Below are 14,111 nucleotides of genomic sequence, written 5' to 3' on the forward strand. Positions count from 1 at the left end.
GGCGCGACATTGTTTGCAATTGCGAGGTAAGCAGACCATGCCCAGGTTCGCAAATGTGAGGCATGTTCGCATTTGCGAGATTTTCAATTGCGAAGCTCCTATCACAATTACGACATCTACAACCAGTTAATTGGGACTTAGACATAATTTTCTTCATTTTTCAAACTCTCTCAAACCCTAAGCTCTCTTGGGTGATTTTCTAAAGATAAGTTCTTCTTCAAATCAATTGTATGTCATTTCTAACTCATTTTCGTCAATCTATAACATCGTTTTACATGATTTCAATTCAAAATCAAGGGTTTTCATGGGGGCATTGGGTGTTTTGGATAGAACTTAGGATTTTCAATTTTTGGCGATTTGGACCTCGATTTGAGATCCGATTTCAAAAAAATTATATATTTGAGTTCGTGGGTGAATGGGTAATGGGGTTTTGGTTCGAACCTCGGGTTTTGACCATGGGGACCCGGGGTCGATTTTTGACTTTTTGGGAAAATCATTAGAAAACCTACTTTCATGCATTAGAATTGATTCATTTAGCATTTATTGATATCGTTAAGTAAATTATGGCTAGATACAAGCAAATTGGTGGTAGAATCGAAGGGTAAAGCGGTAGTTGAGGCTTGATTGTGTCCGTGGCATTGAGGTAAGTGTTTGGTCTAACCTTAGCTTGAGGGATTATGGGTTGAGTCTTATTTACTATGTGTTAATTGTTGAATATAACGTATAGGTGTGGTGAAGAGTATCTATACGTCGGTGTAAGCATGCCCTTGAGTCTTATACTATGAATGATGTGACTCCGTTTTGTATTTTCTATGCTTAATATGATGATTTCTAATGTTGAACAAGGCTTATGGGAGTATTCTTAGTAAGTGAATATTGTAGATCATTGGCTCAAGTTGAGAATTGATTTGTGAAGTAATTTTGTGGAAAAGAGAAGAGGTTTATGATATTGTCTCCCTTGCCGGGATGTTATTGCTTTTGATATTATCTCCCTTGCCGGGATGTTATTACTCATGATCTTGTTTCCCTTGCCGGGATACTATTGATATACTATTGTTCTTTTGTCGGGATTCTATTGTGATTTTATTGATTCCATTGCCCACATTGCTTTGAGATTGTTTCTTGGAAAGGAAGAGTGTAAAACACGAAGGGTGATGCCGTGCGTGATATTTGTGAGTGAGTGTTAATGCACGACGGGTGATGGCGTGCCGATTTTGTAAATGTAAAAGCACGAAGGGTGATGCCGTGTCATGTTATGAGTGATAATACACGAAGGATAATGTTGTGTCATGATTATGTGAGTAAAAGCACGAAGGTTGATGTCATGCCAATTATATTGATTCTTATGGTGAGTACGAGAGTAAAAATACTAAGGGTGATGCCGTGCACTTGTGATTGATTTCCTTATTATTGCTTATAGTTGAATTTTTGGTATTTCGTATGCTTCTTTACTGAATTTTTGTTTGTACATGATATTCCCCCGAGCATGTTTCCCCTTCCCATATTTAATGGCTAGTTTCTGTCATTATTACTTACTTTATATGATATAACTACACATGTTTATTTGGTAGTCTTGTCCTATCCTCGTCACTACTTCACCGAGGTTAGGCTCAACCATTACCAGTACATGGGATTTGTTGTGCTAATACTACACTCTGCACTGTGTGCAGATCTCGGTGCTGCAGCTTTTGGACCACAGTGAGGTTGCTGCCTTCAGTCAGTGGCGGAGACCCGAGGTAGTCCTGCAGGCGTCCGCATGCCTTGGCGTCTTTTTCTATCTTTCCATTCTGTTTTGTTTTATGTATTTCAGAGACAACTTTGTATTTATCTTTCAGACCACTGTTTATAGTATTCGTAGATAGTCCGTCACATTGTGACACCAAATTCTAGGTAGAGTTGCATGTTGGATTCTGCGCTAGTATATGGTTAAACTATTAGTTTTCGTCTTTCACATTTTCGTTTATTATAATTATTCTGTTGTTGATCACCTATTATTTTAAACTGTTAAAAAGGCTATGTAAAAAGTTTAATGAAGCTATAATACTCGGCTTGCCTAGCTTTCATGAGTAGGAGCCATCACGACTCCCGATGGTGGGAAATCTGGGTCGTGACAAGTTGGTATCAGAGCTCTAGGTTGCTTAGGTCTCACAATTTGCGGACAAGCTTAGTAGAGTTTGAGGGATCGGTACGGAGACGTTTGTATTTATCCCCCAGAGGATACGGAGTTTAGGAAAACTTCACATCTATTCTTCTCTGTTGTTCGATGTTGTTCTCTTACTGCTAAATTGAACCCTTTACTCTTGTTCTTTCACGAATGGCAAGGTCACGTACCGCTTCTTCAGCCAAGTGGTAGCTTAGACTGGTGATGGATCAACTACACCTTCAGATACCTTGTGGAGGTTGGACAGGTTCACCAAGCTTTTCACTACTACTTTTGATGGTACATCTTTTGAGGATCCCCAGGATTATTTCGACAGTTGTCATGAGGTTCTACGAAACATGGGGATTGTGAAGACCAATGGGGTAAACTTTGTTGCTTTTAATTTGTCTGGATCCGCCAAGACTTAGTGGAGAGATTATTATTTGGCTAGAGCAGCTGGGTCATCGGCTTTGATTTGGGATCCATTCTCTCGGCTATTTATGGAGAAGTTTCTTCCTATCACTCAGAGGGAGAACTATTGGAGGCAGTTTGAGCATCTCTAGCAGGGTTCTATGACTGTTACTCAGTACAAGACCAGATTTATTGACTTATCCTGTCATGCTCTTCTTATACTTCCCACTGAGAGAGGGAGAGTGAGGAGGTTCATTGAGGGACTCGTTCAGCCTATTCGATTGCAGATGGCTAAGGAGACGTGGAGCGAGATTTCTTTTCAAGATGTGGCCAATGTGGCCAAGAGAGTTGAGATGGTTCTATCACAGGGGAGTGGTCAGGGGTCTGACAAGAGGCCTCGTCATTCGGGCAGGTTTAGTGGTGCCTTATCTGGAAGTAGAGATTCTTTTGGTAGGGGCCATCTTTCTAGGCCATTTCATTCAGCACCTCAGGCTTCTCACGGTGCGCCAAGTGGCCGTGATTCTCATATGCAGTATTCTCATCAGCTGCCCTATAGTGCACCGCCAGCTCCTATCAGTGCACCTCCGCTCTAAAGTTTTCAGAGTGGTTATTCAGGCCGTCAGGGTCTGCAGTCTCAGCAGTCGAGGGCTTTTTATACTTGAGGTGATACGATTCATATTGCTAGATTTTTCCCTCGAGCACCGAGCAGCTCCCAACATCAGCGTTCCCGTGCCATGGTTCAGGCACCGAGTGTTCCACCGCCCGCTCAACTAGTTAGAGGTGGAGATAGAGGTGCTAGAGGTGGAGGTCAGACCGCTAGATGTGGATGCCAGCCAGTAGGAGGCCGTCCCAGAGATGTAGTTCAGAGTGGTGGGGCCCAGCCCCTATGTTCTGTTCTTCCAGCCAGGCCTGAGGCTGAGGCCTCCGATGCAGTTATCACAGGTACTGTTCTGGTTTGTAGTACAGATGCTTCAGTTCTATTTTATCCAGGATCTATATACTCTTATGTGTCATCTTATTTTGCACCGTATCTGGTCATGCCTAGTGATTCCTTGAGTGCTCATGTATATGTGTCTACACCGGTGGGTGATTCTATTGTGGTAGATCGTGTCCATTATTCATGTATAGTTGTGATTAGGAGTCTTGAGACTCGAGTAGATTTGTTACTTCTGGATATGGTTGATTTTGATGTAATATTGGGGATGGACTGGTTATCACCTCACCACGCTATCTTGGACTGTCATGCCAAGACTGTGACCTTAGCCTTGCTGGGTTTACCTTATTTAGAGTGGAGAGGGACTCCTAGTCATTATACCCGTAGGGTTATCTCATATATGAAGGCTCAATGTATGGTTGATAAGGGATGTTTGGCCTATTTGGTGTATGTTCGTAATTCTAGTGTCGAGGTTCCTTCTAGGGATTCTGTGCCTATTGTTCGTGAGTTTCCTGAGGTATTTCCTTCAGACCTGCCGGGTATGCCACCCGACATGGATATTGACTTATGCATTGATTTGGCTTCGGGCACTCAGCTCATTTCTATCCTGCCCTATCGTATGGCCCCACATCAGTTGAAAGAATTGAAGGAGCAGTTGCAAGACTTGCTTGATAAAGGCTTTATTAGAACTAGTGTCTTGTCTTGGGGTGCATCGGTGTTGTTTGTTAAGAAGAAGGACAGATCGATGAGGATGTGTATAGATTATCGGTAGTTGAACAAGGTTATGATCAAGAACAAGTATCCATTGCCGATGATTGATGATTTGTTTGATCAGCTTTGGGGTGCCAAGGTATTTTCGAAGATTACGAGGTCTGGCTACCATCAGTTGAGGATTAGGGCATCCGATGTCCCTAAGAAGGCTTTCCTCACTCGGTACGGCATTATAAGTCCTTGGTGATGTCATTCGGGTTGACAAATGTCCTAGCAGCTTTCATTGATTTGATGAACCGAGTGTTCAAGCCTTACCTGGATTCGTTCGTGATAGTCTTCATTAATGATATTTTGATTTATTCCCGTAGCCAGGAGAAGAATGAGCAGCATATGAGAGTTGTTCTTCAGACTTTAAGAGATAGTCAGTTGTATGCTAAGTTTTCAAAGTGCGAGTTCTGGTTGATTTTAGTTGCATTATTGGGTCACGTTGTATCAATAGGGGGTATTCAGGTGGATCCGAAGAAGATAGAGGAAGTCAAGAACTAGCCTAGACTCACGTCAGCTACAGAGATCCGGAGTTTCTTGGGTTTGGCAGGATATTACCGTCGGTTTATGGAGGGGTTTTCATCTATTGCAGCCCCAATGACTAGGTTGACCCAGAAGAGTGCCCAGTTCAGGTGGTCATACTAGTGTGAGACGAGCTTTCAGAAGCTCAAGACAGCTTTGACTATGATTCCGGTGTTGGTTTTGCCCATAGGTTTAGGGCCATATACAGTTTATTGTGACGCATATCGTATTGGACTTGGTACGATGTTGATGCGGGATGGTAAGGTCATTGCTTATGCTTTGCGACAGTTGAAGATTCATGAGAAGAATTATCCAGTTCATGATTTGGAGTTAGCAGCCATTGTTCACGCGCTGAAGATTTGGAGGCACTATTTATATGGTGTGTCATGTGAGGTGTTCACGAATCACAAAAGTCTACAATATTTGTTCAAGAAGAAAGAGCTAAATTTCAAACAGAGAAGGTGGCTGGAGCTATTGAAAGACTATGATATTACCATCTTATACCATCCGGGGAAAGCCAATGTGGTGTTTGATGCTTTGAGTAGAAAGTCAGCCAGTATGGGCAGCCTTGCGTATATTCTGGTCGGTGAGAGACCGTTTGCTTTGGATGTTCAGGCTTTGGCCAATAAGTTTGTGAGGTTGGATGTTTCTGAGCCCAGCCATGTGTTAGCTTGCACAGTTGCTCGTTCCTCATTATTTGAGCGTATCCGAGATCCGCAGTATGATGATCCTCATTTGCTTGTCCTTAGAGACACGGTGCGGCACAGAGGTGCCAAGCAGGTTATAGCGGGAGAGGATGGAGTTTTGAGAATGCAGGATCGTATTTGTGTGCCTAATGTGGATGGACTCCGAGAGTTGATTCTAGAGGAGGCACATAGTTCCCGGTACTCTATCCATCCGGGCACCGCTAAGATGTATCAGGACTTGCGGTAACATTATTGATGGAGGAGGATGAAGAAAGATATTGTTGCATATGTGGCTCGATATTTGAATTATCAACAGGTAAAGTACGAGCATTAGAGATCTGGTGGTTTGTTCCAGAAGATTCAGATTCCTGAGTGGAAGTGGGAGCATATCACTATGGACTTCATTGTTGGACTCCCACGGACTCAGAGGAAGTTCGATACAATGTGGGTTATTGTTGATAGGTTGACCAAGTTAGCACATTTCATTCCTGTGGCAGTTTCCTATTCTTCTAAGAGGTTAGCCGAGATCTATATCCGGGAGATTATTCGTCTTCATGGTGTGCCCGTTTCTATCATTTCGGACCGAGGTACGCAGTTTACCTCACATTTCTGGAGGGCAGTTTAGTGTGAGTTGGTCACACGGGTCGAGTTAAGCACAATATTTCATCCTCAGACGGACAGGCAGTCCGAGCGTATTATTCAGATTTTGGAGGATATGCTCCGAGCTTGTGTCATTGACTTTGGTGGATCGTGGTATCAATTTTTGTCTTTAGCGGAGTTTGCCTACAACAATAACTACCAGTCGAGCATCCAGGTGGCTCCTTATGAGGCTTTATATGGTAGGCGGTGTCGGTCGCCGGTTGGGTGGTTTGAGCCGGGAGAGGCTCGGTTGTTGGGTACAGATCTAGTACAAGACGCCTTGGACAAGGTCAAGATCATTCAGGATAGGCTTCGTACAGCTCAGTCCAGGCAAAAGAGTTATGCCGACCGTAAGGTTCGTGACGTGGCATTCATGGTCGGCGAGCGGGTGTTGCTTCAGGTTTTCTTCAGGTGTCACCTATGAGGGGTGTGATGAGATTTGGAAAGAAGGGCAAGCTAAGCCCTAGATTCATTGGTCCTTTTGAGATTCTTGATCGAGTGGGAGAGGTGGCTTATAGACTTGTTTTGCCGCCGAGTTTATCAGTCGTACATCCAATGTTTCATATGTCCATGCTTCGGAAGTATCACAACGATCCATCCCACGTGTTAGACTTCAGCACTGTCCAGTTGGACAAGGACTTGTCCTATGAGGAGGAGCCGGTAGCTATTCTAGACCGGCAGGTTCGTCACTTGAGATCGAAGAGTTTTCCTTCTATTCGTATTCAGTGGAGAGGTCAGCCTATTGAGGCAGTGACCTAGGAGTCCGAGTCCAATATGTGGAGCCGATATCCCCATCTTTTATCCGACTCAGGTGCTTTTCTTATGTCCGTTCGAGGACGAACAGTTGTTTTAGAGGTGGAGAATGTAATGACCCAAAAGGTCATCACTCATATTGAAAGTAAATTCTGTGTTCCGAGGCCTTAAAAACCTCTTATTATCTTACCTCGATTTACGTGCATAGTCCGGGCGCGTTTTTGAAAAGCTTTTATGTGAAATCTAAGTAAAATAAGAAAATTAGCTTTTAAAATTGATTAAAATTGACTTTGGTTAACATTCTTGGTAAACGGACCTGGACCCGTGATCTGATAGTCTCGTAGGGTCCGTAGTAAAATATGGGACTTGGGCGTATGCCCGGAACCAAATTCCGAGGTCCCAAGCCCGAGAAATAAATTTTTTAAGAAAATTGTTTGCTGGAAAATATAAAGGTTTTTAGAAGTGAATTTATGCATTTTCTTGATGGTATCGGGCCCCTATCTTGATTCTGGAGCCCGGTACAAGTTTAAATATAATAATTAAGTTAAATATGTAAAATTTGGTAAAGATCGGAATTGGTTTGGTATAAAACGGTCCTATAGTTGAGAAAATAATAAATTTGATGTTATTGAGTGATTTCATGAAGTTGAGGTTTAATTCATAGTTTTTGATGTTATTTTGATGATTTGATTGAACGGGTAAGTCCGTATGATATTTTTGGACTTGCGTGCATGATTGGTTTGGAGCCCCGAGGGCTCGGGTGAGTTTTAGATAGGCCACAGAGTGAATTTGGACTTAGAGAAATAGCTGTTGCAGGTTCAGTTGTGTTGCAGGCTCTGATCTCGCAATTGCAAGCCCAACATGCTTGGCAATTGTGAGGGCTTGATCGCATTTGCGAAGAAAGCCTAGGCTTTCCAGTGTTCATAAATTGCGAACCTTCCTTCGCAAATGCGAAGCCATCAGGGAGGGCCAGTATCGCAATTGCGACAATTTGTTCGCAATTGTGAGGTAACGAGACCATGCCCAGGTTCGCAATGCGAGGCCTGTTTGCATTTGCGAGCTTCGTAATTTCGAAGCTCCTGTCGCAATTACGACATCTGCGACCAGTTAATTGGGAATTAGACGAAATTTTCTTCATTTTTCAAACTCTCTCAAACCCTGAGCTCTATTGGGCGATTTTCTAAAGAAAAGTTCTTCTTCAAATCAATTGTAAGTCGTTTCTAACTCATTTTCTTCAATCTATAACATATTTTTACATGATTTCAATTCAAAATCAAGGGTTTTCATGGGGGAATTGGGTGTTTTGAGTAGAACTTAGATTTTCAATTTTTGGGGATTTGGACCTCGATTTGAGGTCCGATTTCAAAATAAATTATATATTTGAGTTCGTGGGTGAATGAGTAATCAGGTTTTGGTTTAAACCTCGGGTTTTGACAATGTGGGCCAGGGGTCAATTTTTGACTTTTTGGGAAAATCATTAGAAAACCTACTTTCATGCATTAGAATTGATTCATTTAGCATTTATTGAGATCGTTAAGTAAATTGTGGCTAGATACAAACAAATTGGTGGTAGAATCGAGGGGTAAAGTAGTAGTTGAGGCTTGATTGTATTCGTGGCATTGAGGTAAGTGTTTGGTCTAACCTTAGCTTGAGGGATTAGGGGTTGAGTCTTATTTTCTATGTGTTAATTGTTGAGTACGACGTATAGGTGTGGTGACGAGTATCTATACGTCGGTGTCAAGCATGCCCGTGAGTCTTATACTATGATTGATGTGACTCCGTTTTATATTGTCCATGCTTAATATGATGATTTCTAATGTTGATAAAGGCTTATGGGAGTATTCTTGATAATTGAACATTGTAGAGCATTGGCTCAAGTTGAGAATTGAGTTGTGAAGTAATTTTGTGGAAAAGAGAAGAGGTTTATGATATTGTCTCCCTTGTCGGGATGTTATTGCTTTTGATATTATCTCCCTTGCCGGGATGTTATTGCTCATGATATTGTTTCCCTTGCCGGGATACTATTGATATACTATTGTTCCCTTGCCGGGATTCTATTGTAATTTTATTGATTCCCTTGCCCGCATTGCTTTGTGATTGTTGTTTGGGTAAGGAAGAGTGTAAAAACATGAAGGGTGATGTCGTACGTGATATTTGTGAGTGAGTGTTAATACACGAAGAGTGATGCTGTGCCGAATTTGTAAATGTAAAAGCACGAATGGTGATGCCGTGCACTTGTGATTGGTTTCCTTATTATTGCTTATAGTTGAATTTTTGGTATTCTATATGCTTCTTTACTGAATTTCTATTTGTACATAATATTCCCCCGAGCTTGTTTCCCCTTCCCATCTTTAACTGCTAGTTTCTGTCGTTATTACTTGTTGTATATGATGTAACTGCGCAAGTTTATTTGGTAGTCTTGTCCTATCCTTGTCACTACTTCGCCGAGATTAGGCTCGACACTTACCAGCACATGGGGTCGGTTGTGCTGATACTACACTCCGCACTGTGTGCAGATCTCGGTGCTGCAGCTTTTGGACCACAGTGAGGTTACTGCCTTCAGCCTAGTGGCGGAGACCCGAGGTAGTCCTGCAGACGTCCGCAGGCCTTGGCGTCCTCTTATATCTTTCCATTCTGTTTCTTTTATGTATTTTAGAGACAACTTTATATTTATCTTTCAGACCACGATTTATAGTATTCGTAGATAGTCTGTGACATTGTGACACCAAATTCTGGGTAGAGCTGTATTTTGGATTATGCGCTAGTATATGGTTAAACTATTAGTTTTCGTCTTCCGCATTTCCGTTTATTATAATTATTCCGCTGTTGATCACCTGTTATATTGAACTGTTAAAAATGCTAAGTAAAAAGGTTAATGAAGCTATAATACTCGGCTTGCCTAGCTTTCATGAGTAGGCGCCATCACGACTCCCGAGGGTAAAAAATCCGGGTCGTGACATTTCCAAACACAACCAATGCTTTACTTGATTGAAGGGAAATTACAACCAACTCACTACTACTGGGAATTAGAAATTGCTAAACGAAATTACATCAAAAGAGATGAGAAACATATATAGCAGAATAATACTAACAACAGCCTGCATATTCTCCTACTTTGCCTCTTATTTATACTTTGCTCTATACTCTTCTTCACATAAATCTGCTCCTATTTAAAGTCATGCTTGAGCTCGTAGTTGTTTGACGAAAAAATGTTAAGTTTTTTACAAACTAATTAAATAGGAAGATTTAAGGAATATCCTAACCAAAGATAATTCATTCTAGATCTGAGATAATGGACAAGAACAAGCAAGCATAGTTGAACATAAAATATAACCATAATCATAGCTGAATCATTGATTGGCCTTATAAAAAGTCATAAAATCCAATTCGCCGTTCAAGCACTCCGAATACACGACCTCGTCCTTGGCCGAGGTGCGTGTCGTTATAACAATGTATGGATACAACTTCGGCCCAAGTGATCTTTTACCGTTCCTCTTTATGCGAATTCTCGTATGATCAGATTTCGACCCATACAGTAGTCACGCAGCTTCAGTGGAAGATGCTTTGGCCGAGTGCTTCTTCTAAGAACCATGAATTGGTTGTTATTCACGTGCTCAATCTTATTCCTCAATCTACTTGGACCTTCTTGTGTGACAATAGGAAATGGGCCTGGGTCATGTGGGGCATTCTTACCATATAGGATTAATCGGTTGTACCGATATTCGACCAGTCCATTGTAGACCAGATTCAATCCGCATAAGAGCTCAAGGATATACAAAATTTATTTCGCGTAATAGTGTGTTACCACACAAACCCACGCTAATTCACTACAACAAAAATGGCCTAAGGCCATACCAAGACAACACTTGAAAATTGTTGCCAAAACTGTTTATAGGAACGCTTTTTAAGGGGTGGCCTTTATCGAGCATTTTTGGCCACCGAATTTTAGCAACGGTTACACAATGTTCTTTTGAATTTTAAAGGCTACGCTTTTCACGTGTAGCCAATCCATAAAATTATGGCAACGTTTTAGTCAATATAATGTAACGCTTTAAAGGAGTAGCTGTTTATATGTGCAATTGCGACCCTCCCTAAACGTGCTCTAAAATTCTCTAAAATTTCCTGCTCAGATTTCCCTCTATATGTTTTGGCAAACAATTATGCCCTAAAATACTCTAATTAAAATATGCCTGTCAAATTTATTCACACTATTAGCTGATGTAGTACATGAAATATTTCTTTTCCAAAGTCGATAGAAAATATGTGCATTTGAAATATTTTTTGTTGATTTATTAGTTTATGTAGTGTATGAAATCTACAGAGTTAATATGCTTGAAACAAATGTGATTACAGGATATTAAGAAAGAATATTTAACTTCTTAACCACACAATTGTTGCCCTTATAAAGGTTTAAAATATATGCTTTACAATGTAGACAAAATTGCCACGAATTAAAAGTGTGGCCATAGGGTATTAACAAAAGTGTGACATGTATAGTAACAATGACCCCATTTTATAACGTTGCTTTAGGAGCAACACTTAAAAAGGATGGCCTATAAGGTAACAAAAGGTACACTTCAAAAATGTGGCTATAGGACTTGAAAAACGTTGCCAAGGTGGCCTTTGCTTTACCAAAACCGTTGCCTTATGGCAAAGGTTATGCTTCTTTTGATCACCCCGAAAAAACGTTGCCTTAGGTCAAAAAGTATGGCCTTTGATCAAAGGTCACATTTTTTTTATTGTTTAGGCTACAATTTTTGGTTGGGGTTAAAGGTCTATAATATTGTAGTGTAATGCTACTCCAAAATGGATCTTAGTTGAATTTAATTTGAGTTGGGGCTAACTTTTTCTCAAATCTAGCTTTAGGTTAAAAATCTTACAGAATTGATCGAAATCAACTCCATTGCACCAATAAGAGAAAGCTTTAGGACCCCCATTAACTCACAAGCATGTGCATAGAAGATAGACTGAAAGTGGAAGAAGACGAGTAGTAGTAGAAGAAGAGAAAGTTGGGGGAAAAATAAGAAAATTTCTATTCTTATTGGACCGTTGTCTTGGTATCAATTTGTAATTTATAAACGTTCAGGGCTAATCTCATATGGTTAACTAAACTTTCAATCACAAATAAATCAAAGCATTTCTTTTTTCACTTTTAATTCGCACCAGAAGCTATTTATATTTGATAATCGAAAGTGTATAAAATTTGTATAATTTTTGTATATAATATATAAAATGTTCATATATAAAAAAAATATTTTTCGGCTATTATTGTTAAGTTGTATAAGGAGTATAAGGAAATTGTCACTTAGTTGGGCTTCCTTTTCTTTTCCTTTACTTTCTTTTGTATTGGGCCCAGAAGCCCAAAGTTGTATTTATGCACTCGTTTTATTTTAGTTTTTGGCTCGGTTTAGTCTTTGGCCCATATATCTATGTGTAATTGAACACTTTCATTTGAACTGAATAATTCAAAGAAACAGAAGCTAGAAGCTTCCTTCTTCTCCCTCTTCGTTTATCTCTAACCCTAGATATTCCTTCGCAGATTCACTTCGAATTCAAGCTTTATCATGGTATCAGAGCCCAAATCTAGCTAGATCGGGTGTTTACAAGTCGACCGATGTTACCCTAGAGCATTTACACTGGAGTTTTGCTCTTCCGCGACGATATGTGTTCTTTGTGTTCTTTTTAAAATTTCTGTTGATTTTCTCTGGTGATAACGCCTAAATTCGCGTGTTCTTCTGGTAGTATTGTTCATGCTCTTGTCCAATCGAAGTGATTCAGAATTTCAAAGGAAAATTTTTCAAACTAGGGTTTTGAGATTTTCTGAACTGGTACGTTTTAGCTTGGGATTTTTGACGTGGTTTCGTCCTCGTTTCTCTATAAAAGGCCGTTGTTCCTTCCGGTTGCGAAGGAAACTGGTAACCCTGATCACTTTCTTTTTTGCTGTATGTGTAGATTTTTTTTGTTGATTGTATGTAAAAATGACAAATGACAATAGTCTTCCATCTGAGTTGCTTATTGGTCGCTCTACATCTTCCCGTACTGTATTTCATAAGGATGACTATACTCACCTATGTCATCCCCTTTATGTACATCCAACTGACGTGTTGGGGTCTTCACTAGTTCCTGTGCCTTTTGACGGCATTGGGTATGGGAGTTGGAGACGAACTATTCTTGTAGCCTTATCTGTTAGAAATAAATTGGATTTCATAAATGGATCCTCAATTAAACCTCCTGATAGTTCTCCCTTGGCGGGACAGTGGCAGAGGTTTAGTGATTTAGTCGTCTCATGGTTAACCAAATCCTTGTCCAAAGACATTGCTCGCAGTATTGAGTACTCTGAACTTGCCAAAGATATTTGGACTGAGTTGGAGGAAAGATATGGTCAGGCAGATGTTGCAAGTGTTTTTGAGCTTAAAAAGGAATTAGCTCACATCTCTCAAGGCTCTCTTGATATTGCCTCATATTTCAATAAGATAAAGCAAATTATGGGATGAAATTGATGCTTTGTCTATTAGTAGAGTCAGGTCTTGCAGCAACTGTGGTTTTAAAGCTAATTATCAGAAGGATAATGATGTCCAAAAAGTGTATCAGTTTCTAATGGGACTCAATGATACATATGTGCAAACCAGGAGTAACATCTTTATGATTAAACCATTCCCTTGTGTAACAACTATCTACAGTATATTGTTGTCAAATAAGAAGCAGGGGCAGGTTTCTACCTCTCCCCAGTTTCTCCCCACATCTTCTTCTTTCAATGTTGGTGCGTCCAAACAAGGTTTTCCCTCCAGAGTCAATTTTGATGTTCAGAAGTCACCTGTGTGTGAGTATTGTAAGAAACCAGTTCATATTATTGACAAGTGTTACAATTTGCATGGTTATCCTCCTAATTTCAAATTTATAAAAGGGTCTGGAAGTAGAAAGACTACAGCTCATGTTGAAGTCTATTCTGTTGATCCTCCTGCTAGTGTGGTTTCTAATATGGGTTCTGATTCTATCAAACCTTCTGATTCTGGTGTTGTTCCAATGGTTCCTGGTCTTACACAAGATCAATTCTCCCAGCTGATGATGTTACTACAACAATCCCATGTTTCTGTTGATTCCTCTTCTCCTCCCTCTCTTATGGCTTCTACTAACTTTGTTGGTAAGCTGTTATCAGAAAGCATTTTGCTCAAGTCATGTATGTTGTCACAAGTAGATAGCTTTGTTTGGATTATAGATTCTGGAACATCTGACCATATGACCTCAAATAAGGACCTATTCTTTGACTTGT

The 14,111-nt window shown here is 40.4% G+C and overlaps 1 protein-coding gene across 1 annotated transcript; it reads left to right on the forward strand.

Annotated features, from left to right (window-relative positions):
- The first annotated feature begins 12,819 nt into the window (after positions 1-12,819).
- On the forward strand, positions 12,820-13,335 carry LOC104213962 (uncharacterized). Its single transcript, XM_009763541.1, has one exon. The coding sequence runs from the start codon at positions 12,820-12,822 to the stop codon at positions 13,333-13,335; it is 516 nt and encodes a 171-aa protein (XP_009761843.1).
- Positions 13,336-14,111: the final 776 nt, after the last annotated feature.

Source organism: Nicotiana sylvestris, chromosome 5 (assembly GCF_000393655.2).
Source record: "Nicotiana sylvestris chromosome 5, ASM39365v2, whole genome shotgun sequence".
In the NCBI taxonomy this organism is placed as follows: Eukaryota; Viridiplantae; Streptophyta; class Magnoliopsida; order Solanales; family Solanaceae; genus Nicotiana; species Nicotiana sylvestris.

What these genes read in the sequence shown, in the direction of transcription:
- LOC104213962 (XM_009763541.1), top strand. Translation starts at nt 12,820, where the DNA reads ATGACAAATGACAATAGTCTTCCATCTGAGTTGCTTATTGGTCGCTCT.